Source organism: Nicotiana tabacum, chromosome 18, assembly GCF_000715075.1.
Source record: "Nicotiana tabacum cultivar K326 chromosome 18, ASM71507v2, whole genome shotgun sequence".
In the NCBI taxonomy this organism is placed as follows: domain Eukaryota; kingdom Viridiplantae; phylum Streptophyta; class Magnoliopsida; order Solanales; family Solanaceae; genus Nicotiana; species Nicotiana tabacum.
In genome coordinates, this window is record NC_134097.1 from 79,136,433 (window position 1) to 79,163,125 (window position 26,693).

The following is a 26,693-nucleotide window of genomic DNA, read 5'->3' on the forward strand; positions in this document are numbered from 1 at the left end:
ATTAACGATGGAGGTTCAAAGGCATGCAGAAAAAGAAAGAAGCACAATCGTGAAAGAAGTTTTTGATAAGTTTAAAAAGGAGGAGCGATCTGCTTTTGTGGATGCGGTTTTTGTAAAAGTGAAGGTAAGCTAATTTATAGAGAAGTCTTTTTATTTCTGCTGATGTTATTCAGATTAATCATTGTTAGTAATTTTTTTTCTAGGAATATTTCGATGAGAAGTTTGAACAGTTGTTTAAGATTGTCAACAAATCAAATGGAATGGATGATGGCAATTTTGATTTGAGTAACCATCGAGAATATGATAGGGGGAACGACTGTTACGAACATCCATCGGATATTAATGTTGTTGATGGTGCATTAGATAAAGTCGCAAATGTAAATGCTACACGTGAGGAAACGGCTTTTGTAGGCGATCAACATGTTCAAGAACAATTTGAAGAGGAACGTCTCAGTGCTGATAGATTGAGCAGAGATGGAAATGATGAAGCACAGTTATCAACTGAGAATATTGGAAGCAAGCAAGGTGCAGATAATCAAGTTGTTAAGACTGAAGAACATAATGCTCATGATACATTGTGTAAAGTTGCAAATGATAATGCTACACATAAGGAAGCGGTTGTTGAAGTCGATGAACATGTTCAACAACAATGTGGAGAGGAACAATCTAGTGTTTGTATACAGAGTAAAGATGGAAATGATGAAGAGTTAACAACTGAGAAAGGTTCAGATGATCAAGTTGCTGGCACTGAAAAACATGCACCGAGTTGTTCTTTGGAAAGTGATATTGGAAAAGGCAATTTGTTTGGCGATGGAGATCAAGCACCTGTTTGTACTTTAGAACTGAAAGCGAGTGATGTGTCTAGCACTATTGGGAAAGACGATCGGTATGCAGGATTACTAGCTATTTGCAAAGAACTTCTAGGTGGTGATACTCAAGAAATTGTTACTACAGGTACAAAGTGTGAAGTTTATAATATTTCAATGATACCTTAGATTGGAGTTGAAGTTTTGTTTCATGTGTTTGTGTTTTTTGTAAAAACTACAGCATGTTTTTTTGCTGAATGTTTTGTTTTGTAACTGGTGAACTTCAGCTCTAGAGCTGAAGTTTTTGTTTTTGTAACTGTCGAACTTCAGCTCTAGAGCTGAAGTTTTTTTTTTGTAACTGTCAAAGTTTTTGTTTGTGACTGTCTAACTTCAGCCTTCTTAGAGTTGAAGTTTTAACTGTTTTTTTTATAATATCCTGTAGTGAAATTTTCACTACAGGTATAAATTTTTTCTATGTTATGTATATTGAAAAACTAGTTGATCTATTCACCCTCTTTATGAATATGCAGTGAAAGTTGAAACTAGTTGTGCTTCAATTGACACAACTCAAAAACTCTCTGATGATGCTGAATTGAATGAAGGTAGAGTTGAGAAAAACCTTCCAGAGAATACTCCAATGCTCCTCAACGTTGGTTCACAACTGATTGAAGTTGTAAATCATGATACTGACAAAGGCTTTAACAAAGGCATGCAGCCTGGGGAAACCACAGCGGAAGAAAAACGTCAAGGTATTCTATAGATCATGAATTTATTATATTTGATTGAAGTATATTTTTTATAGTTTGAAATTTTACATACTTCATTTTCTTTTTTATGTTTTTGAATGATTTTTCAGGAAGACTCGAGGTAGCTCAAAAAGAATTTGGTGAGCTTATGCAGCTATATGAAAAAGGAGAAATACATATATTCACACATGTTGCCTCACAGGCAGGTGTGAAGTGTGTTGGTATTATTTTATAAAATTTAGTCAGTATTATTTAGTTTTTTTTTTTGCATGAAGATACAGGATCTGTTGGAATGCAAACACCATCTGTGTCGCAACACTTAGACCAGGTAGTTATTTTCTGCAATTCAATTACAAGCTATTTTTTTGCCTAATGTGTGTTTTCTATCAGTTTTATTTATATTTATATTTTCCTTGCTTTTGTAGATCTCATCTGATGCATCGGAACTTCTTCCAAAACCTAAGAGAAGAAAGATTTCCAGTTCTCCTATGTGTGACACCAGTGATATCCCCAACTTCAATTTATGTTCATTTTCACTTGGTAGTACACAAGGGACTAATTCAAAAGGTAATTTTGTTGTTGTTGTTGTTGTTGTTCGTGAAGAGACACAAGAACGTCGTGAACAGCAGGGAGTTGGTCAAGCATCTGCCACGATGGCTGTAGTTTTTCCCCCTGCTGCTGAACAGTAGCAGTTAGTTGTGACGGAACAGCAGGAAGAGAAAGCAAAAGGAAAACCAGATAAAAAAGGGAAAAGGATTCGTATGGAGAGTATTTGGTTAAGATCTCCTTATGTAGTTTATAAAAAAAAAAGCAAAGGGGGCAAGATTGGAAAGTAGGAAAGAATACAAGAAGGTGTCCCTTCCATTATGTTAATCAAGACAGTGGATTGATCGAATATTTACAGAGTGGTTGGATATAGATGTCAGTGAATATGATTCCAATCGATTCAGATTAGCTGGATTTGATATTGCAAAATCATTCTTTACCGAGCTTATGGATCCTGACTCTGATCTTGCGGATGAAGTAAGTTATTAAGTTTGTTTTTTGAATTGGTTTTCAACTGTATTTCCCAAAACTTCAGCTTATTTTTTATAGTAAAGTTTTTGCACTATAATTTGGAAAACTTCAGCTTTATTCATAGTAAAGTGCTGAAGTTTTTTAGCTTATTTGCTAAAACTTCAGCCTAACACTTCAAACTAAATATGCTTAAGTTTTTGTCATGTTGTTTGTAGTTTTGTAATGCGTTTTTTCTAAACTTCATAATGGTATTTTCACGTGTTATCATTTGTTATTGTTCATTTGCAGCATATTGATGTGGGCATATATTACTTGCGCAAAACATATTGCTATCACCTTCCACTTTATCCAAAATCAAGATGTGCAGTAACAGATTTACTTTTCGATCAGTATATGACTAAGCTGGATGGTATTCATCCTTCAGAAGAAAAGATGAAGATAATTAACAAAAGGAAGCAAAAGAGAATGCAGGATCAAAAAAAGAGCAAATCAAAGAGAAAGAGGATATCTAAACAACAGAATGAAGAAGAAGAAGAAGAAGAAGCGGTTATTCAGCAATTTACGGACTTTAGTTGGTTTGAGGAAGAATCAACGAATGAAAAGGTGGCCAACTACGTAAAAGGCCTCGAACTTTCCTGTGGTATCTCATGGGCATCTGCTAGAAAAGTATTCTTTCCATTTCGACTTAAGCCAAGGACGGGCCAGACATCTACGCACTACTTTTTTAGAATTTTGGACTTTAAAGATAAAATTATATATGTGTATGATTCCATGGGCAGTGTAACATACAATCATGCGCTTGAACATGTCAGGATTTATGCCCGGTTGATCCCACACTATCTCAAATGCTTGAATTTTGGGGCACACAATAAATTTTATGGGGAAAGTCCTGTGGAAAAATTTCAAATTATGTGGATGAAGACACCGCAACAGACTAACAAGTACGTGTTTCGCATATGTTTTACCATGCATCTTATGTTTATTATTTTTTTCCTTTGTGTTAACGATTCTTCAATTTCTTTTTCATGTGTTTTTTTGTGTTGATTGTGGTATATTTGCTCTTAAGTTTATTGATATGCGGTTGAAGAAAGAAGATATCTTCAATTTCGATCAAAGTCAGTCATTGACATTCAGGAGAGAATTGGCTGCCAATCTTTGGGCTCATGGAAAGTGGAAAAAAGATAGCGGCTATGAAACTCCAGAAGAACAAGAAGGACATGATTATGGAGATTTTGAAGAGACTCTGTGTGAAATTTTTGATTAGAGGATTGGTTGAATATAATTTGGATTTTGTGAATACATTAATTAATTTTTTAGTTCACTTTTGTGTCATACAAATATGTTTGTGTCTTTTATCATGAATTTAAAGTACATTTTTGTTTCAAAAAACTTAAGCATGAAGTAAATGACTTCTGCTTTTTAAGCTGAAGTTTTGGTTAAAAGTCATAACAAAACTATTGAATCCAACACAAAAACTTCAGCTTATCATGTGTTGAAGTCTTTAGAAATATACTAAAAAACTTCAGGACATTGGGCCGAAGTTTTTTGAAAAAGCTTTACGACAAAAACTATTGAATCCACCCCAAAAACTTCAGCTTATCGGGTGCTGAAGTCTTTAGAAATATACTAAAACACTTCAGCACATTGGGCCGAAGTTTTTTGAAAAAACTTTACGACAAAAACTATTGAATCCAACATAAAAACTTCAGCTTATCAAGTGCTGAAGTCTTTAGAAATATACTAAAAAACTTCAGGACATTGGGACGAAGTTTTTTGAAAAAGCATTACGACAAAAACTATTGAATCCAATACAAAAACTTCAGCTTATCGGGTGCTGAAGTCTTTAGAAATATACTAAAAAACTTCAACACATTGGGCCGAAGTTTTTTGAAAAAGCTTTACGACAAAAACTATTGAATCCAACACAAAAACTTCAGATTATCATGTGCTGAAGTCTTTAGAAATATACTAAAAAACTTCAGGACATTGGGCCGAAGTTTTTTGAAAAAGCTTTACGACAAAAACTTTAGCATGTTTTGGTATTTTTTTTAACTTGATACTTATCTTTTTTGCATTTTCTAGCTACTTTTTGTCATTTATCACCTATATCACCTACTTTTTGTGGCCTTATTTTTTACTATTTTTTTTATTGTATTTACCAACTACTAGCATTTAGCACTTATTTGTTTTGCCAATTACTTATCTTGTTACATTCAATTTCTGTGAACAAAAAACAGTTAACAATCTCTTCAGCATTTATAGATATTAAATTGATTAGGTGCACTCTTTGGCTATATTAACAATCTCTTCACTTGAAAATTTCATAGTCATCCATAGACTTCCATCATATTTCTTTAAATTTGTATTCAAAGAAAAACAAGAAAATGTTGGCTAAGACATGCTTATTGGGTGTAGCAGGGAGTTCATGGGGAGCAAGATAGTGAAGGAGAAGTCGAAATACTTCATATGTGAAGGAGAGTGGCTAGATCAAAAACTCGAGCTCCAGGACAATTTGCTCTTTTTACTAGTTGATAAATTTAACCTTTAGGAAAAAGAGCAAATTTTCTGGGGCTCGAGTTTTTGATGTGGCCATTCTCCGTCACATATGAAGTATTTTGGACTTCTCCTTCACTATTTTTGCTTCCCACGAATTCCCAGATGTACACCAGTAAGCATGTCTTTGGCCAATATTTTCTTGTTTTTTTCTTATGAAAGAAGACGGTAGTTTCTAAAAAAATCATAGTACTTAACTTCGTCAACCTGTATCAGGTGCTCGTATTGCCACTTCTGTGAATCAATTGAAGACATAGTGAAGGTTCATGGAATATGGATAATAAAACCAAGAAGAGCAACTAGGACATGACTATAGAGAATATGAAGACACTCGTGAATTTTTTGAATAGAGAATAACTTGTAAACAAAAAACTATTTTTTTCTTTTTTTCCAAGGATGTAAGTGAAAACAAAATTGGATTTTGTGAATATACATTATTTTGTGTGAATTATGTGACTTGGATTGATTCAAATATGTTTGTGTGTTTTTCCATGAATTTCAAGTATATTTTTGTTGAAATTCAGCATGCTAAACTTGAGCATGAAGTAAATAACTTTTGCTTTTTAAGCTGAAGTTTCAGTTAAAAGTCATAACAAAAGTGTCAAATGTAGGACAAAAACTTCAGCTCATCACTAAATACACTAAAGCAGTTTCTGCGTAAGTTATTTGAAAAAGCTTTACGACAAAAATTATCGAGTTCAGGACAATAACTTCAGCTTATCAGGTGCTGAAGTTTTTATAAATGCACTAAATAACTTCAGCATATTGGGCTGAAGTTATTGAAAAAGCTTTACGACAAAACTATTGAATCCACGATGAAAAGCTTCAGCTTATGATGTGCTGAAGTTTTTAGAAATGAACTAAATAACTTCAGCACATTGGGCTGAAGATTTTGAAAAAGCTTATGACAAAAACTTTGGCATGTTTTGGTATTTTTTTAAGTTGATACTTATTTTTTTTGCATTTACTATCTACTTTTTATCTTTTGTCACCTATTTCATCTTTCATTTACATTTGTTTGACTATATAGTAAATGATCCAAAAAGATATTTTTCAGACTGAAGTTATTTTTTTTACTATAGAAAAACTGTGGGCTTTATTAGGGCTGAAGTTACATTTTTTTTGCATTTACCACATACTTGTTTTTACCACCTACTTATCTTGTTTCATTCAATTTCTCTGAACGTAAAGCAATAAAAATAGCTGAAAAGCTACTTTTACATTTATAGATATTAAATTGATTAGGTGAACTCTTTGTCTATATTAACAATCTCTTCACTTGAAAATTTAATAGTCATTCATAGACTTCCATCATATTTCTTTAAATTTATATTCATCCTTAGTCTTTCAGCTTTTGTTAAAGAAAAAAATGTCTGGTGCAGACGGAAGTAGGAAGCCTAATATGGATGAAATTATGCAGAAGTGGGAGAGTTTGAAGTGCGAGTGGTACAATAACAAAGCGATGGCTAATCTTATGCTTTTGTGGGATCAAATAAAGGCTGATTGGGAGAGAATCATACCAAAGCTTTTTGTGAATGAATCATTCCAGAACAGGCTTAACCTGGAACGTAGTTGTGGAGGTTATTCAACCTCGTTCGACAAGGTTGTGCAGCAGTTTGATAGTTTTCAGTTTTCCCAGCTGGAACGACTATTCCAAGCTGCAAAACAACCTGAAGACTCTTCTTACTCTTATGGACAGAGTAATCGTCGAACAAAGTCAGTTGCGTGATGAATTCAACAAGTTGAAGATTGATCTTCTTGGATTCAGTGGTCTTTTCCCCACTACCCTATAATTATCTCCGATACTAATGATGATGAGATATATAGAGAAATTGAGGAGTACTGTGATGATGATGATGATTGTTAGTGTTTGTAATCCTTTTTTTATGTTTTAATGCTATGCTTTTTTGTTTACTTCATCCCATAGAGCTGAGGTTTTTAGGTTCATTTTGTATAACTTCAGCCCAGAGAGCTGAAGTTTTGTTTGTACTTTGTTTGTTGTTCTCGTCTCTTTTTATATCAATGTAATTGTCATCCTCTTTGTTCTTAGCTTTCTATTGCATTATCCTTATTATTTGTTGGTATTTGCTTTATATTTCTTAGTTGCAGTATGGTTCTTAGTTTTTATTAAGTTCTTTTTCTATAACTTCAGCTTAGAGATATTGCAGCTTTTGTTTGTACATGCATTTCTTTTTGTGTGTTGTACGTGTATGTGTGTGTGTGAGAGTGTGTGAATATGTGTGTGTGTGAGTGTGTGTGAGTGTGTGTGTGTGTTTGTGTGTGTTTGTTTAAGGATATGTATTTCACATACTGTAAGCTGATGTTTTTTGTCACAGAAGTCATTGCGTACTTTTTTAAAATGCAACCAAACCTGTAAGCATGCGCAACAAAAATGAGTGATTTGTACTTTAGCAGTATATAAAATAGTCCAAGAGCTTTGTTTTTATGCCTATGAAAAAAATCACATTTCAATTATGTCATACGATAAAGAAAGTCTAAATTCAGACCAAGGATTATTGAAAGTTGGAGTATTTTTCAGTGTGTTTCTTGGAATATGGATGAGATGCTGGAGAAGACAAGCAAGTTGTTTTGTTATGCTCAGCTTGTTTACATTAACTGCATTTGGTAGACTTGAATGGTACTGATTCAGTTGCAGGTATATGCCTCTTCTTTTGTCTTCTTCCTTGTAAAATCTCTACATCAGGAGGTTTTGTGATCTCAGATTGTACATTTTGTGGTATATCCCATGATTTTTGATCTCCCACGGTATTCACATGTCCTTCATATGTTTTCAACCATGTTTCCCTTGAATACCAATTTGAGCAGTAATCAGATTTCAGCAAATATCTCTTATTTATAGCAGCAATTGCATGTGGACAGGGCAATTCATCAAGTTGGAATTCCAGGCAGTCACAAGTTCTCTTCTTTAAGTCCATAATAAATTTGATTCCTTCACTATTTATTCTAAACAACATTGAGTCAAGGTTGAACACCTAACAAGGAATAAAAAATTAAGACAAACTATATTAGTGTATTTTTGCTTCAAAAAGAAAAAGTATAAAATTTTTTAAATGTAAGCAGTAAATCACTGCAACAGATATAAAAGCTGAAGTTAATAAATATACTCACAAATATTTTGCAAGCCAAATCCATCTTCTTAGTCATCTCTTCTTCTGCCCATATTGATACTCTGTGAAAAGTTTCATTTGTCTTTTTTCTCCGTTCGTAAAACCACTCTCCCAACTTTTATTGGATGAAATCTAACATTCTTATAATAGGCATTTCTCTCCCTTTTAGTAAAACGGAATTCATTGATTCTACCATGTTTGTTGTTAGCATATCATAATGTCGCCGTCAGAACCACGATCGAGCCCATCTCTCGGGAGGCTCTTCCATTATGTAATTGCATGTTTTCTTGTCAATAATTTTGAGTTGGGACATTAACTGATTAAAATCTTCATGTTTGTATGACCTTGCAGCACTTTGAAACAGATTTATTACCGTGGCTTTTGCATGTCTTTGCTTTAAATTTTTTTCAAAGTGATAGAGACAGATATCATGGTGAGCTTCAGGAAGAACTTTTCTAATCCCATTTGCGATCGATTGGTTTCTATCTGACAAGAAAACCAGTTCACGACGGACTTGAATTGATTTTCTCATTTCCCCGAATAACCAAATGTATGCCTCATTGTTTTCTGAATCTGCTACACCAAAACATAGAGGAAAGATTTGATTGTTTGCATCCTTTGATACAGCAACAAATAGAACACCACGATATTTTGACTTTAAAAATATTGCATCTACTGCAATAACGGGTCTACAGTATGACCAACCAGCTATTGATGTCGCAGGAGCAAAGAACATGTAAGCAAATCTGTACAATGAAACATAAAAAAAATAAATCATAAGATGTTAAGTTTTTCAAATAGAAACATTTGAAACTTCAGGCTGATGGTTAGTATTGTTTTGCTTACCTATTCTGCGCATCTCTTTTTATGCTTGTGTATGTTCCTAGGTTTCTGTCCACCATCATGTGTAGGTATGAAGGAAGAATCTGGTAGTTCTCTTCAAGTGTTCCCCTTATGCAAGCAATAGCTTTTTGAATAGCACGACATGCCTTGTGATAACCAATGTCAATTCCAAATTTCTTTTTCATTTCATTTTCTACAAAGGCTGGTGTAACCTCTATCTTTTTGTCTCGAAGATGTTCTATAATTTGTTCACTTATAAAATTTGATGTAGCATGCTTCTGATATGATTTTCTTGCATCAACCGAGCATTCATGGATGTTATGATATTTTATCACCCTGAATAGTGTGGAATTTTTTATTCTGGTAGCACGTACATTCCAACCACATTTGTCCACGATGCATTTCAGCTCGTATCTCTTTGAACATGATCTAACAGCAGTGAATTCAACTTTCTGGTTTATCTCCAAGCTGCAGAAAAATTTAGTCATGTTTTGTTTGTTCTCAAAAATTGATCCAACTCTTACTTCCTCAGGCAACACATCGTGCCTAAGTATTTTACGTGGTGGAGATTCTTTCAGCTTTCTCCTCACTCTTTTTCTTGATTTCTGAGAAACACAAGAACTTTCAGCAATTTCTTTAATTCTATCTGATGTTATCGGTATAGCTCCATGTTTACTTCATCTTCGTTGTTGCTTATCATTGCATAAGGTATCAAAAAGCTTTGTTGGATTGTGTGTTGGTTGTCAATTTACATTATTAGTTGTCCTTCTTCTTCTTGGTCATCGACAAACTGGTATGAATTTATTGTAGTAGGGGGTAATTATTGCAGCATTATATATTCTGAAGCAGCTGTAATGTTAGAAGGTTGTTGCTCGTTGTCTACTTCCATTATTGGTTGTCCTACTTCATGTTGATAATCAGCAAAAGGTTCTGAATCTATCGCATATGCAAGCGATTGTTTAAATGCTGCAGATTCTGAAGGATGTATTTTTTCGATGATGAAATGGCAATTCTTGTAGGGTGAATCAGTTGTAAGCAAATGTATACAGGTACTGAGTTCTTCATCTGAAGTTACAAGCATTCCTTTGCTTGTATTTAGTTTGATATCAAACCATACTTTTAGTGCATATCTGGTTGAATCAATATTTGCAACTTCACTAATTTTCTTCAGGAAAGTATTGAATGATATATGCTTATTAAGTAGAATAAGTTTTGTATCATGATCCAAGTATTTGAAATCAAGAGTCCAACTCCCATTGAAAGTTATAACAACGCAAATCGAACTCATTCTGCAGATTCATGTTAGTGGCAAGTATGAGGAAAGTGAACAGAAGAATTTTTAGGTTGTTTGTGGTGAAGTTTTTACAAATGAACTAAATCACTTAGGCATCTTCTGCTGAAATTTTTTGGAAAAAGATGTATGACATAATTAATGAATGCTGCATAGAAAACTTCAGCTTATTAAGTACAGAAGTTTTTAGAAATAAGCTTAATAACTTCAGCATATCAGCTGAAGTTTTTTTGAAAAAGTTGTATGACAAGGATTCATGAATGTAGGGAAAACAACTTCAGCTCATTAGGTGCTGAAGATTTTAGAAATGAACTAAAGAACTTCAGCACATTGGGCTGAAGTTTTAGCAAATGAATTCAACAAACTTGAGCATGTTTCAGCATTAATTGCATAGTATACAAGAGTAACCTACACAATTAAAGTAGTAATTATATTGCGTTGGGGGTATGTGTTAGTATAATAATTACATTCCTATCACATTCATGCACGCTTTTCATTAGACAACGTTTAAAATTCCTCTTTGCCTTTTCATATACCATGCAGAAGTTTTTTTACCCTATATAAGCACGTTATTCCTTGTGAGTTTATTCACTCAAACACATATATTTTAGCAGACATAATAAAATACAAAAAGGTAAAAATGGATGCTATCATCAGGAAAATAATGGAAGAAATCAAGCAAGACATTATAGAGGCTTTTGAGCTGAAACTGGATGAGCTCATACACAAGTACGACAGGGAGCTGGAAGAAATTAACAACAAGCTTGATACGCTTGTGATGTATGCAAGATTTGATAATCTTGTTGATGAAGATGCTCGTCCATCTTGTAGTGACGACGATGATGATGATGATGATGATATGGACGATTAGTTTTTCATTTTGTTATTTATATTTAGTTTGTTATTTCTGTAGTTTAATTAATCTTTTTTGATGTTTAATGAAATATTCAGTTTTTGTTTTAAGTTTTTTCTGCGTTTTTTTTTAATATTAATTCTATTCAAAGTCGAAAAATAGCAGAGGAAATGAACTATATAAGTTCAGCAGGAATTAACAAAAACTAATCCGAATATTAAGCATTTTTTGGTATGAAGTTTTTTCAAAAAATCATAATAAAATACACAGTGCTTGATGAAAACTTCAAGTATGAACTAAAAATTCTTTTTAAACTTAGAAAATAACAGAACAATTAACAAAAACTTATCCGAAAATTACATATTGCACGACAAAATATTAAGCATTTTTAGCAGACAAAAAAACTTCAGCATACAAAAAATTATATGAAAAATATTTTACATATTCCTAAAAACATAAGCATTTTTTGGTATGAAGTTTTTTCAAAAAATGATAATAAAATACATAGTGCGGGAGGAAAACTTTAGCTCCATCAGCCGAAGTTTTTACAGATTAACTAAAGAACTCAGTACATGTGCTGAAGTTTTTTGTGCAATATGAAATTTTAATTTATGTTTTATTTTCTACCCAGTGTAGGAGGAAAACTTCAGCTCCTCCTGCTGAAGTTTGTAAATATTAACTAAAAAACTTCAGCACTTATGCCGAAGTTTTTTGTGCAATATGAAATTTTAATTGATGTTTTATTTTTTTTTACAGAGTGTAATAGGAAAACTTCAGCTTCTCCTGCTGAAGTTATTAACTAAATAACTTCAGCACCTATGCCGAAGTTTTTTGTGCAATATGAAATTTTAATTGATGTTTTATTTTTTTTTACCCAGTGTAATAGAAAAACATCAGCTCCTCCTGTTGAAGTTTTTAAATATTAACTAAAAAACTTTGGCACCTATGTCGAAGTTTTTTGCGCATAGGTGTTTTAAATATTAAAATACTCAAATAATTTTTTCTTCGTTGTGTTATTTGCTAGCTCGTTTTGCTAAATTTTTTAGATATGAACTAAATAACTTCAGCTTGTTTCAGTATATTTGTGGGATTAGAATGTTAGAATTCATCGTCAAATAGATTTAGAATGCAAATTCAGCATATTAGTAAAGTTCGTCAAACAACTTCAATCAATCAATCAGAAAACATATAATTCAAAAACTATTTTGAATTCTGAAGAAGAATTTGAATAATTACAATGTATTTTGTAATTTGAATTTGGAATTTGAATCTGGTTCAAATCTGGTTTGCGAGAGGCGATCTCAGGAGAGATGGACTGATGGAGGAGATACGAAGAAGATCTGGAATTTAATTCTGGGTATGCTTGATGCATCTTTTATATGTTTTGGAAGGGGTATAATGGTCATATTATTACGGATTTTTTGTTAGTTGGTTACAAAATCAATAGTTTTTAGAAATAGGGTATAGGTTAAAATGTGGCATAAAAATAGGGTACGGCTGCAAATCGCCCATTTTTATTCGATTGAGCATCAATGTAACTGTGTAAGTACACATATGTCCAGTTCAAGAGAGAATTTTGGCCAATAACATGAATCATAGTTGGGCACTATCATGGGTTAACTTGGGCTAGTGAATTTTCATGGATTACTTTGGGCTAGCCCAAATCAGCCCATCAACAAAATTACTCTAGCCCAAACCCATCAATATTTGGGCGGAGTGGGCGGATTACCTGAGTTTGGGCTTGTTTTGCCATCCCTAGTTTTCAATGCGTCACAGTGTCTACTGTCCCCTAGTCCCTAGACAATTTAAGCCATCTTTATCTCACACGTGAATTATAGTAATTGCAGTCGAGGCATTTGTATCTATATCCGTTTTTTGGATCACGTTTTAACTTGTGCCCACTTTGCAAAAAAATGACAAGTGTACCCACTTTTTCGCGTAACTTCAGCATACGGGGCTGAAGTAGCAAAGGCAATCACGCAAAATTTCAGCATTCTAATAGACGGGCCTGAAGCAGCAGAAATTGCTGAACCAAGTGTGCTGAAGTTTTTGTTTGTAATTGTTGAACTTAAGCATAGTAGCTGAAGTTTTTGTTTGTAATTGCTGAACTTAAGCATAGTAGCTGAAGTTTTGTTCTCTATTTGTTGAAGTTTTTTTGTCCTGGATTCATTAGTTTTGTCATTAAGCTTTTTCAAAAACTCCAGCAGAAGATGCTGAAGTTATTTAGTTCATTTATAAAAACTTCAACACTAAATAAGCTAAAAAAAAATTGTCCTAGATTCATTAGTTTTGTCATAAAGCTTTTTCAAAAACTTCAACAGAAGATACTGAAATTATTTAGTTCATTTGTAAAAACTTCAACACTATATAAACTGAAGTTTTTGAAAAAACTTTCTAACATACTAGATAAATAATCAGAGTGTCAACAGTATCTAAATCATAAATTTGGAAACAATAAACGTGAAAAGAACAAAATTGTCGTGAAAAGAACAGAATTGTTATGAAAAGAATCACTAAGTGTGACATTAAACTTCCCGTACGTGTCCCATGAACTGAAGTTTCATAGTAGCACCAACAGCAGCAGAAGAAAGAAGAAGAAAACGAAGGAAGAGAAAGGGGACTGAAATTGTTTAAAAAGTGGGTACAAATTAAAAAATTTAAAAAAAAAATGGGTATAGGTTAAATGGGGGCGACCAAATAGGACGCCCCGTGCAATTTTTACGTTGCAGCCCCCATTACAAAGTAAGGCACCTGTCTTCTGCATCTCTCACGCATAGTAGCGCATTATAGTATTCAGATCAGCAGTCTTACGAATAGAGAAGGCAATTCCAAATACACAATGACAAAAGGCACAAATTTTCTTGATCTAAAACACAATCCAAAAGCATACAAGAGAAAGCAGAATGCAAAGTCTAAAAAAAATGGCGATCTAGCATACATTAATTCTGACACTGGTCACAAGCTTGACCTTTTTTTGTTTGATAAGTTAAGCTACAAATTCTACGCCTTTCATTCACCATTTGACTGATGCTTGCTCTTCAGTTTGCAGTCTAAACTCTGGCCCTCTTGTTACTGCAACTAGGACACTTATACTGCTTGATGTGCTCAGCCTTTGCTGGAGTAATCTTCACACATTTGCCATGGAACCATTTCTCACACACATCACAGCAAATCCAGAATTCATCTTGGCCATAATTATCACCGCAAGCTCCACAGAGGGTTGCCCCTTGTTCATCTTCTTCTTCTACCTCCTCCCCACTCTCATCCTCCTCTTTAGGTGTTGACACCTTAACCCCCTTGTGCTGGGGCTCCGACTGACGAAACTGCAAAACATTGATAGCAGAAACAATCAAACAACATGAAAGAAAAGATGACCAAAAAGCATTAATATCAAGTTCATGTGGATTGGCAACCTTTCCACTCGATTTACTTTTGCTGCTGTTATTATGAGCAGCGTCCCTTGCCTGTTTAGCAGCTCCAGTCACAACCTCAAACACTGTAGGGAGATCATTTATCATCTGGAAAAGCCTCTTCCTGTATACATGATTTCCCAAAAAAAGTCAAATCTCTCTTCTGAAGGAACTTCAGACAAACATTAAGCAATATAACCCATGTTTCCAGAGTGATCTAGCTAGGTGAAATATTGCAAATACTTGACTAACATAAACCACATTCATGAGTCAACAAGCTAAGGTCAAACGATGTACACACAACTATCGAACCTTAGCAAGATGTACTCCAGTAGAAAATCCAGATTACAATATTTTTTTGCATAGCTTACACAACAACAACAACAACCCAGTATAATCCCACTTAATGGGGTCTGGGGAGGGTAGTGTGTACGCAGACCTTACCCCTACCCTGGGGTAGAGAGGCTGTTTCCAAATAGACCCCCGGCATCCTTTCCTCCAAGAACTTCCCACCTTGCTCTTGGGGAGACTCGAACTCACAACCTCTTGGTTGGAAATGGAGGTTGCTTACCATCAGAGCAACCCCTCTTGTCTTAAACCCATGTTAAAAGATTTGATGACCCCTTGGGAAAAGAGACAGATGGCAGTTGATGATCCAAAGGCAGGAAGAAAGGGACAACATACTGCTGCCCCAACAAATATTGCACGAAGCGCCTAGACAACATGTGACAGACATCATATCCAACTAAAGACTAATTTATCCAATGATGCAGCGGTTAATACCACTAGCAGAACCAATTCTCAGATAGGCCTTTGTCTAATGGCTAGCATAACATACCCTCTTTTCTTAGACTGTCCGCAAATAACGAGGGGTGCGTGTCGGATACTCCAAACACAGTGCACTTTTGGGGGATCGGACACGGGTGCTGTAGCATTTTGGAGAATATAGTTTTTAATAGATATAGCATAATATAACCACTTCCCATAAGACAAAATGAAAATGAGATAGTACTAGTTCTGGTAATCATAACCCAGAGGTTAAATATCTTCACACAAACTGAAAATCATTATACAAAACCACCAATGCAACCACCAAGTTAAGCAATAATTCACCTGTCATGATAATTTGGGAATGAATATAGAATAGTTCCCAAATAAAGTGTAGTTGGACATTGGAGCATGGAGCTCCTAACTGATAACAAGCAACCATATGGCTTGCAACTCTTGGTTCTATAATTCTAAAACTTAGGTAGTAATCCTACTTACAGTGTAAGACACGTCTGTAAGGACGAAGAGGAAGTTTTTGGAGAATATTGAGCTTGATTATTCCCTCAAGCCATTGCGGAATTGAATAATTTATACACATGATCCAAAATAGGAAATGGTACATAATCAGGAGTTAAATCTCTCAATTAATTCCCCTGCAGATACCAATTGATATATGTAATATTTCCTAATCCATGTCCTTAATTACAGAATATTTACTCCTTAACTACAAAATACTATTTAACTTCCCCTCAAGGGGGAGTATTAAAGCCGAGCGCTCCTAGCTTGCTGGGTATGTACTCGATCCCGAAACATCAAAGTAATTTTATTACAGAAAAGAGAAAAAGAATCCACAGAAAGGACTCTTCACCCATGTAAAATAAGCTGAGCATTCAACACAAATCCTCAAAGCAGGTGGAATAGCCATGACCTTTATAGATCCCCTTTGGATGTCCTTAAATACTTGATATAGACACCATTATACAACTCAACAAGGTCAAACACTACATGATGAGTGGGTGAGAAGACAAAAGAAAAAATAGGAAGAAATGAATTCTTGATTAAACAGAAAAAGCAACATCTTGCAAAGATAAAAGAACAATCCCACTATATCACGCAGTTTCCGAGGGAGAATATCATCTATGCTCTACAACATGTTCCAAGCAAAGAGAACTTTCAAACATGATTGCGAGACAGATTCTCTGTCATTTTCCCCTTTCACATAATAAAGTAAATTGGATAATAGTGATGAGAAAGTTAACAAAAGGTGAGCAGGCCCAGGGTGTAGGGGGCTAAAGACGTGCTGATAAAGCTTAACCTATAATGGATCAAATAAAACAACTTTCGGAATGCTTAGACAAGTCAGGTTAAGAAGCATGAATCAAGAGTAGCATGCAGAAGAAGTTGGAACAATTTCGGGGATGGTAACGAGACCTTTTTTTGGCATGACAAATGGTTGGGATACTCAACCCTCAAAGAACAATTTTCAGACCTCTACAGCTTTACTCGAGATCCTCATGCTACGCTGGCTCAATGCATTAAAAGCACTGGATGGGAAGTTTGTTTTACAAGAAACAGTAACGATTGCGAACATGCCAGCCTTTCTCAACTTTTGCAACCATTGAGAAATTTTCAAAGTTCATCAAGTCAACTTAGACTCTCTTCACTGGCTATACAAGAATGACAGGCTTTTCACTATAATTTCTAGTTACAAATGGCTGAAGCATCCCCCAGCCGCAATACAGGATAAGATTGGCCTTTGAAACAACTTTGGAGTTTGAAAGCACAACCCAAAGTGGCTTATTTCTGCTGGACAGTTAATTATGAGGCAATCCTGACCCAATATAACCTTCAACAAAGAAGCATGAACCTTTGTAACAAGTGTTACATGTGTGAGAAGGCAGAAGAAGATGCCAATCACCTTTTCATTCACTGCACAAGTAGCCTCTCGTACTTTTGGATTCAAATAGGCAATGCCAGTATCTACCAAAGAGCTTCTTTTCAACTGGACAGGGAAAGGAATGGGGAAAGGCAGGAAGAAAATCTGGGAAATCAAACCAGCTAGCATTTGGTGGGTCATATGGACAGAAAGACATCTCACACATTCTGAAGGCAAAAGAGAGAACATTCACCAACTGAAGTTCAATGTCTTATCTTTCTTAGCCTTTTTGTGTAATATGCAAAATGTACATGATGTAGAAAGATTTTTAAATTTCCTCAGCTATATGTCGAATTATACTAGGTGGAAACTGAGTTTTTGTAAGATTCTTGGATATGGATACTGATACACTTGTTAGAACCTGATGTAACCCACTATACAAATTTTTGTGCTTTTTTGTTTATATAAAATGCTCCCTTATAACAAAAAAGAGAAGTTAGAACATTTTTTCTTGAAAAGGAAGACGTTAGAAAAAATTACTAACAGATCCCTGCATAAGAGAAATAAAGGTAAAAGAGCAACCCAAAAAAAGGCACGAAAAAGAAGAGATTATAGACAGGGACGGAGCATGGCACATACAACAGGCACACCATTGGTTGTTTTTGCAGAAGGTAGACGAAACTATTATTTAAGGACCAGTAGAAGGTAGACATATCTCCCATTAGAAAAATGAAAATTACACATCCAAATAATGTACAATCTACATAATATACAACAACTTACATACCCATATATTCCCACCTGGACAATCTACATAGTTTAAGGACAGGAAATCAAAGAAAAGATGAAATCAAAAGGTAGAAATAAGGAAATGATATTACCTTTCACTCTTACCAAAACCAAACCGTGCGCCAAAGTAGAATGCAACAGAAAGCAACCAGGAATCACCGTGAACTGCAACAAGTGATAACCAGTCCTTCTCTTGCATCCCATCACGAGCAAAGTTTATGCCTAGTGCTGGTTCGGGTAGTTCAGGAGGCACCTCCTCAACTGGGAGGTTTACTTCCCATGTTTCATTAGGGAGCCCATAGAGACACAAGTTCTCCTTTTCTGCAGGTAAACACATGGGCATATGTTGAAACAGTCATCAAGAATGATAGTAAAAGCTCCTTACAGAATAAACTCCATCAGGACCTCAAACAAGAAGACAGAACTACAGTTATATTGCATCTATAAAGAAGGAACTTCCCTGAACATCAAACTACAACAAAAAAACCCAGTATAATCCCACAAGTGAGGTCTGGGGATAGTAGTGTGTACGAAGCGTTACCCCTACCTTGTGAAGGCCTACCTTGTGAAGGCAGAGAGGCTGTTTCCGACAGACCCTCGACTCAAGCAAGGTACAGTCATAGCAATGTTTAAAAGAAGTGCTTTAGCGAAAAAGCCATAAAGAAGGATAACCGAAGCAAAAGAAACAACACGCGGTAATAGAAATCTAGGATAAGAAAAATATGGGAATAACGCTAAAACTACTGGTATGGCAAAGAGATATGCTCGACTACTAACCCTCTACCCTAATTCTCGATCTTCACACCCTCCTATCAAGGGTCATGTCATTGGTAAGCTGTAGGTATGTCATGTCCTGCCTTATCACCTCTCCCCAATACTTCTTTGTTCTACCTCTAACCATTTTCGGACCCACCATAGCCAACCTCTCACACCTTCTCATTGAGGCATCTAGGCATCTCCTCTTCACATACCCGAACCATCTCAGCTTAGCTTTCTGCATCTTGTCCACCATAGGGACCACTCTCACCTTGTCCCAAATATCTTCATTCCTAATCTTATCCCTCCTAGTATGCCCACACATCCATCTCAACATCCTCATTTTCGCTACTTTCAACTACTAGACATGAGAGCTCTTGATTGGCCCACATTCCGCCACATACAACATAGTCGGCCTAACAACCACTCTATAAAACTTACCTTTAAGTCTCTGTGGCACATTCTTATGCGAGCCTCCATTTCTTCTACCCCACTCCAATACGATGTGCGACATCATCATCAATCTCTCCATTACTTGTGTATCAAGCATCACTTCCGCCCCGCTTCATAGGTACGTCACTGAACTTGCACTCCAAGTACTCAGTCTTAGCCCTGCTCAACCTGAAACCCTTAGACTCCAGGATCTGTCTCCAAATCTCCAGATTCCAGCCTAGTGTTAACACTGACTAGCGTCTCGTCAATGCAAAGTATACCAATGCAAAAGGGCAGAATTATTAAGTACAACCAACAAATTGATAGATGTAAAAGCAAAAAGTAATCAACTTCTACCCTCCACCTCCAACCAAAAGAAAAGAGATGAGATTAATTAGGAAACTGAGATTCTAATTAGCCACCAAGAGCACAACTTCCACCAAAGGTGTGCCGATTAATAGTTTATTTGACATTCAAGAAATCTTTTCTTAGATGTATGCTATAAGCTTAGTTATCGAGTAAAACTTTGTGTTTAAAATAAAGCAACAGCAGTACATGCACAAGCCAAGCGGAGACAAGAATCATTGAAGAACACACTTGAACTAAGTGCACTCTGTTAGATCAAACAGAGATAGTTCTTATATGGAAACTCTGCCAGTGTTTCAAATAAGCTGGTGCAAAGAGCAACTCTTATACCTTTAAGTGTTTAGAATAAAAGAAGTCCAAACATTTTAATGTGTTGATTGACCTGCATTGACAAACAGTCATTCCTCCCCACTCCCTCTGCCCCTCCCCTCAAAAGAAAAGATAGAAAAAGAAGATAATACACATAATTCATGAGAATATTGTTTCCAAACTACACACAAACTACAAATAACCAGCTAAAAATGCAGCCAAGAGCTACTAATAATCACCTAAGACATGCAACATATCGAATAACTACCATAGATAACATAAAGTTTTATTCATCCACGGCAATTTATACCTCTCTAAGCTCATGCTTATAACTAAAATCAGGATCAGATCTAACAAGTGACTTTTCATATATCGACCTAAAATATCAACATTTGACATGCTCATACAAGATTAAAGTTCAATAAGTGTGACTTGATAGAAAACAAAACTCATCCCGCCTACCCATGCAACTAAAAATCTCGCATGTGTTCTCCCTCAGACCTGATAAGCAATCAGCCAATTATCAAGATATCAAAGAAAAACTAACTAGCATTGATGCTTCTCCCTGAATTGAGTAAATATCTCATTTTTCCAGGTTATCTTTCATACATAATTAACACCATGTAAATATTATCCATTAGGACCACAACATTACTCATTTCAGAGGGCCCAGACCATTAACAACTTTAAGAAAAAACTGATTTTGCCATTTCTGCTTAACAACAAATGACAAAAAGATGCACTCGGTGAGAAAAGTTATAACAATGTGGTTTAGGCTCCAAAATTGCGAATGACAATGCAATTCAACATACACACAGAGACTACATAAAAGTGTTACTTATAAAGTTCAAAATATTAAGACACGCTTCCAGGAATTAAAACTGCGGAAAACAAGCAACATTTCACATTTCTCAATTGTACACCAAAAAAGAACCAAACAGCACATATTACAAACATAAACAATATGTATCCAAGGAAAAACTGAGCAAAAGGAAACTCACCAGGATCACACTGCTGATAGAACTTATCAACATCTACAATAACACAACGTTATAAACATCACAATTAGCAAAACCACCATGAGTCTCACACACCCACAAAGCAAAAGGTCTAACACCCGTATACTTACATGAAAAAATACATATGGAAAAAAAAGAGTACCTTATTTTTCTCAAAAGAAAAAAAACACATGCGAAAATATGCTTTAGAAGGAGAAAAAATTACATACTACCTCCATGAGGGGTTCAAAGTCAAACACTTTAGTTTTTGGTCTAAATTCGGACATCCAATTCTTTCATTAAAAATTATGACACATTCAGAAACTGTACAAAAGAAGTACTATAAAAGTAGCAATTTTTCACAGAAAAATATTCAAAAATTTGCACGAAAAATGTAGTAATAAAAGAAAATTTGTTTGACTCTCCAAATTATAATACTGTACAAAAAATATACTCCCTCCCTGAAGGGATTTAAAGTCAAAGAATCTAGTTTTTGGTCTCAATTCCAACATCAATTCTTTCAGTTTTCTCTAAATAATTATACATTTAAAAACTGTACAAAAAGGTACTACTATAAAGTAGCAATTTTTTTTACAGAAACATATTCAAAATTGCTTGAAAAATCGTAATGAACGAAATTTTGTATGACTCGAGAAATTGTAATAGCGCCCTCAAAAATAAAACAGAGGAAAGTGTAAGAAATTAAAGAACCTGCGGTAAGTGCTTTGATTAAACCAGCTCTACGGCCTTTGAAATCATTGAAAACTTCCTCTACGGTTCTCGGTATTGGATGTGGAATTCCTTCCATGTCCTCCACTACTTTCCACAATTTCAATTCAAACCTCACAAACAAAAAAAAATACAATCTTTTTCTTTGTCTCAGGACAGGTGGATGAAATTAGGGTTTTGTTCAGAGCTAGGGTTTCTTCTTCATTTTACTTCAAGTTTAAAATCGGCTAATGTTTATGAATATGAGGAAAAAAGGCCCAATTTTTCAGGAAATTGCAGAGAATAATTAGAGGCAGTGAAGAAAATGGATTAGAGAGAGAGAGAGAGCAGCGGGAAGACAAGAGAAGGGGTGTAATGGTAGGGTGGTGGGAGTGGGGGTGGGTGGATTGTAGTGTATGTAGCTGCAGTAGATCTATATGTTCGGACAAAACTGTAATTTAATTATTGCTTAATTACACATGGCAAAATATGATTGGCTAATTAAAGCAAGGGGTTAGTTCTCTTCTTTTTAAAAAAAAAAAAAAACTTTTTTAGTGAATAATCATCGGTTTTGTGGGTTTTGATTTTGACATTTGTTGTTTTCAAGAAAGGTATCTCAAAGTAGGGGATATATTGGCTTACTAGAGTTATGTTGCTCTTTTCTCCGTGTCGCCCAATTCCGTTAGGCTCTCTCATTATTGATAATTGTCATTTGTATTAGCATTAATCTTCCCTTGTATTGTTTTTCTGTATGAAGTTACAGAAGATTGAAAAAGGTTACGTGAATATACGTAAGGAATAATTTCACAAAAGTAGAACAAAATACATTTCAACCGCTTAGCCTAAAACAATATCTTCATCGGATGGCCAAATAAATATCAACAATCAATTCTTTTTATACCAATATGATATCATTCACATGGTATAACAAAAAAAAATCACTCTCTCATGGCTACAACTTTTCCCTCCCTCCCCCACATCCCCGCATTCCCCCTCAAAACTTTTGTCTATATCTTTGTTTCTTTTTCTTCCCCAACTTAAATACCAACAAATTATGTATTAAAATAAATATTTTCTCCTATTTTCTCTTTTTCTTATGGCAAAACATGATTTTTTTAATGAAATATTCCAATCTTCTATTACTCTTTTAAATGGTAAATTATTTGGGTTTTCACATATCAAAATTGTTAATCAAAATTTAAATTAAAAGTGAAATTTTATGTGCAATTGCTAAAGCAATCCAACAAGATAAAAGAAAAATCAAAACTTGATTAAAAAATTGTAGAATCCCTCTAGAACATATAAAAACTTTTTCATATTTCACAAAAAGAAAAAGAAGAGAAGAAAGTATCAAACTTTCATGGAGGTCTCTTATGTAATGACATTGTATCTAGATTCTTATAAACTAAAAAAAATATAATTATATAGCATTAAACATAAATATACTCATTTATACACATAAGTATACAATACCATATAACTGTATATGAACACTAGTTATACAATATTTTCAGTAGAAAATACATTGTGCCCAACACTACACTAACTGTAAACAATATAGCAACTTATATAAAGATGCATAATATTGTATAAGAGGTATTTATACATTTATATACATAATTATACATTATTATACAATGTCGATATAAACTGCTACATGGTTATGATTTTTTATTCCAACTTCGAGTTGTTGCAGCATGTATTACAACTTTATGCGAACGATTCTGAATTTAATACCCAAACAAGATACATTCATTTTTATCCGAGACTTCAAACTCCTAACAATCCTGATCCGAATTTCAAACTTCAATTCTTCCAAAATTAATAGTTATTTCTCAGCGCAAATCAAGCTTGAGAGCTAAAGATTTCAGATCTGCATGGGTTTTCATTTTTCTTTCAAAATCTTCAATTCTTCTTCTGCTTGTCACCATCGGACTTGGCGAGCTTGGACGACGGAGGAGGAGCCTAAGCTAAAATTGTAGAGGGTAAGGGGAGGAGGAATAATGAAGGCTAAGGTAAGAGAGGATGATGGGATCTGTTTGGGTTAGAAAGAAAGAAAAGAGACGTGGTTGCGAGAGAATTGGGAATGAAGAAAAAAAGAAAGAAAAAACCTTTTAAGTGCTTTGGCTAACTAATGAAAACTATTTTACAATATATGTACAATCTGGGTTAAATGGGGTAAGGACCTAAAATATGGGCCTAATTTTATTGATATGTTTGGTCAACTAACAATGAAGGTAATTTTCTCTATATGTAAGTGTGTAGTGAAAAAATTGTAAGGGAATGATGCAGTAATTTAATAGTACTACTTTTATAAACCTCTTAGGGGTCGTTTGGTATGAGGTATAAATAGGAATAGTGCTGGGATAAAAACTTAATACCATTTTAATACTTTGTTTGGTTAGCAAATCTGGGATAAGTTATCTCGGGATTAAAATTAGTATCGGGATAACTTATACCTTGTAAGGAGTGGATAATTAGTGCTGGGATAACTTATACCTTCTTATTATAAATTATGCAAATGTCATTTTTAATACAACATACCAAACAATGGATAAAAAATAATCTCAGCATAACTAATCTAAGCATAACTAATCCTATCATAACTTATCTCAACATAACCTATATTCAAACCAAACGACCCCTTAATAAGTTGTTGCACACCATTGGGATAATTATATAACTCAATATGCTCTTGCACATTCCATTTTGGAGTTCACACGTATACTTCAACAAGATTAACAATCACGGTAATGGGCTTACCGAAAGTTGGCTCGGTAAATAGGTAAAAATAGCACGGGCTGGCCAGTTTTCGGATTGGTCATTCAAAAATAACCAGCATTTGCAAAGTCATTGAAAAATAGCCATTATTTTGCTGCATCACGGAAAGTTCCAGGATAATATACTGGAGATCGGTGCACTTGTGTATGAACTTCCAGTATATTATGATGGAATTCCAACATGTGGAAAGTTCCAGTATAATATACTGGACATTGAAGCACCGGTGCTCCAATCTCTAGTATATTATGTTGGACCGGTATATTATGTTTGACCGATATATTATACTGGAACTCCAATATATTATACTGGAATTCTAACATAATATACTGTAATATTTTTCGGATTTTGAACAGTATTTTCGTTCAGATTTATCTTTACATGAAAAATGACTGAATTTCGATTACTTTTGAAACTGTGACTATTTTTGAATGACCACTTGTAAATCTGGCTATTTTTTAATTTCTCTCGAGGAAAGTACACAAATTGCATATTCGGCTCAATTTCTTATTCGTTTCTACCCAACTTCATACTTATTAGGCGTAATACATAAGGATACACCTAAATCTGGCACGATCTTTTACATAGACACTTAAACTAGGCCTCTTTCCAATTACACACGTTTCTTAGGCAATTCTCATACCAATTAGACACGTTTTTTGCTGGTGGCATATAGCGTGACTTCAAACCTATTTAGGTGCGTGAAGTATTCCAATAAGTGATTTTTCCTTTCCCAATTAGACACATAACGGTAACATCGATTGTCAATTATTATTTAAACCCTAATCCCTTTCCCAATTCTTAAAAAACCTATTTGTTCGTTTCTCAGATTTCTCCAGCAATTCTCCTTCTATTCTTGTCAATTCTTTTCTTCTCTTTTCTTCTTTCTCTCGTTTCTGTTCTCTTCTTGGTATTAATTAATTTCTTCTCTTCTCTTCTTCCTCTCATTTCTGTTGTTGTCGTGTTATTAATGTCGAACTTCTCGGAATCGACGAACTCGTCAATGTCACATTGCACTGCCGCTCGAATCTGTAAGTGTGGTGTTTCTCCAAAGTTGAATACTTCTTGGACCCAATTAAACTCAGGTCGTAGGTTTTTTGCTTGCAAAATCAGAAAGGTAAATTGTTTGTTCATAATTTGTATCTATTTTATGAATTATTTTCTTTGATAAAAATTGATTAAAAGTGTTTTGTGATATTTGTAGAAAAAGGGTGGATGTGATTATTTCTGTTGGTATAACGATGAGATGCCTACTCAAGCGAAGAATATAATTTGGGGTTTATTAAAGAGAGTCAAAACTTTTGACGAGGAGAAAGTTCGAGCAAAAAGAAGACGGATCTTTTTGACGATTGTTGTTGTATTATTGGTCATTTTATGAAAACTGTATGACTGATGTACTTTGGTTGTTTTAGGTGTTGTTGGTTGTTTTAGGTGTTGTTGATTAATATGTAATATTGGTGATGTTGCTTTAAACTTCTGTTTTGAAACTGTTGTTGTAATATTCAGCTGTTGTTGCTATAAACTTTTGTACAACTGAATTTTGTTATAAACTTCTGAATTTTGAAACTGCTGTTGTAATAAATAGCTGCTGAATTTTGAAAGTGTTGTAATATATAACTTTTGTACAAGGCATAGAACCATAAGATGCAGTTTCAAAATTCAGAACATATAGACTGAAGTTGCTGCTATATAGACTAATTATTCAGAACATAGAGTAACTATTCTGCCAAAACAAACAAAATAAGGCTGAAGTTGCTGCTACATAACATATGTCCAAAACAGAACAGTAAGATTACACGACTGAATACAACCATTAAAGTTTAGTTCTTTCAAAAACTAGATCCTAAAATATAATAGGTTGCTGCTACATAACATATAGACAAAATAAGTTCCTAAGATACTACTTCTTGCTGAAGTTTACCTTCATCTGCTGCAACTGGGAAGTTGTGACAACATCTTGACTCTTCCACCTCAAGCCTCTAGCCTTAAATCCAAGGTCAATTCCTGTTGGAGCTGCACTCTTATAAGTTGAACCACTTGCAATAACTTGTTGGCTTGACGTTCCGGGCTGCAGTTTGCCAAATAATGAACCACAATTAGTAAGTTATTTCTAAGTCATATTATAGATGAAATATGTATGAATATATACATTTAGTATTTGAGTTCCACTTGCAGCTGTGTAGATGCTAAATCCAATATTTTTGGACCTTTTTTGTGCTCCCTTTTTAGCATCTTCTTTACTTGCACCCCTTCCTCTCTTTTGGCT

The 26,693-nt window shown here is 34.6% G+C and overlaps 1 protein-coding gene across 1 annotated transcript; it reads right to left on the reverse strand.

The window, feature by feature from the left end:
• Window positions 1–14,287: 14,287 nt before the first annotated feature.
• Window positions 14,288–21,733, reverse strand: LOC107820151 (PHD finger protein Alfin1-like; the record flags this gene model as incomplete). Its single annotated transcript, NM_001326060.1, is given in 5 exon segments — window positions 14,288–14,560; window positions 14,651–14,771; window positions 18,173–18,401; window positions 20,945–20,977; window positions 21,653–21,733. Coding segments are annotated over 5 exon segments (737 nt in total), but the record flags the coding sequence as incomplete, so codon positions are not given.
• Between the last annotated feature and the right edge of the window lie 4,960 nt (window positions 21,734–26,693).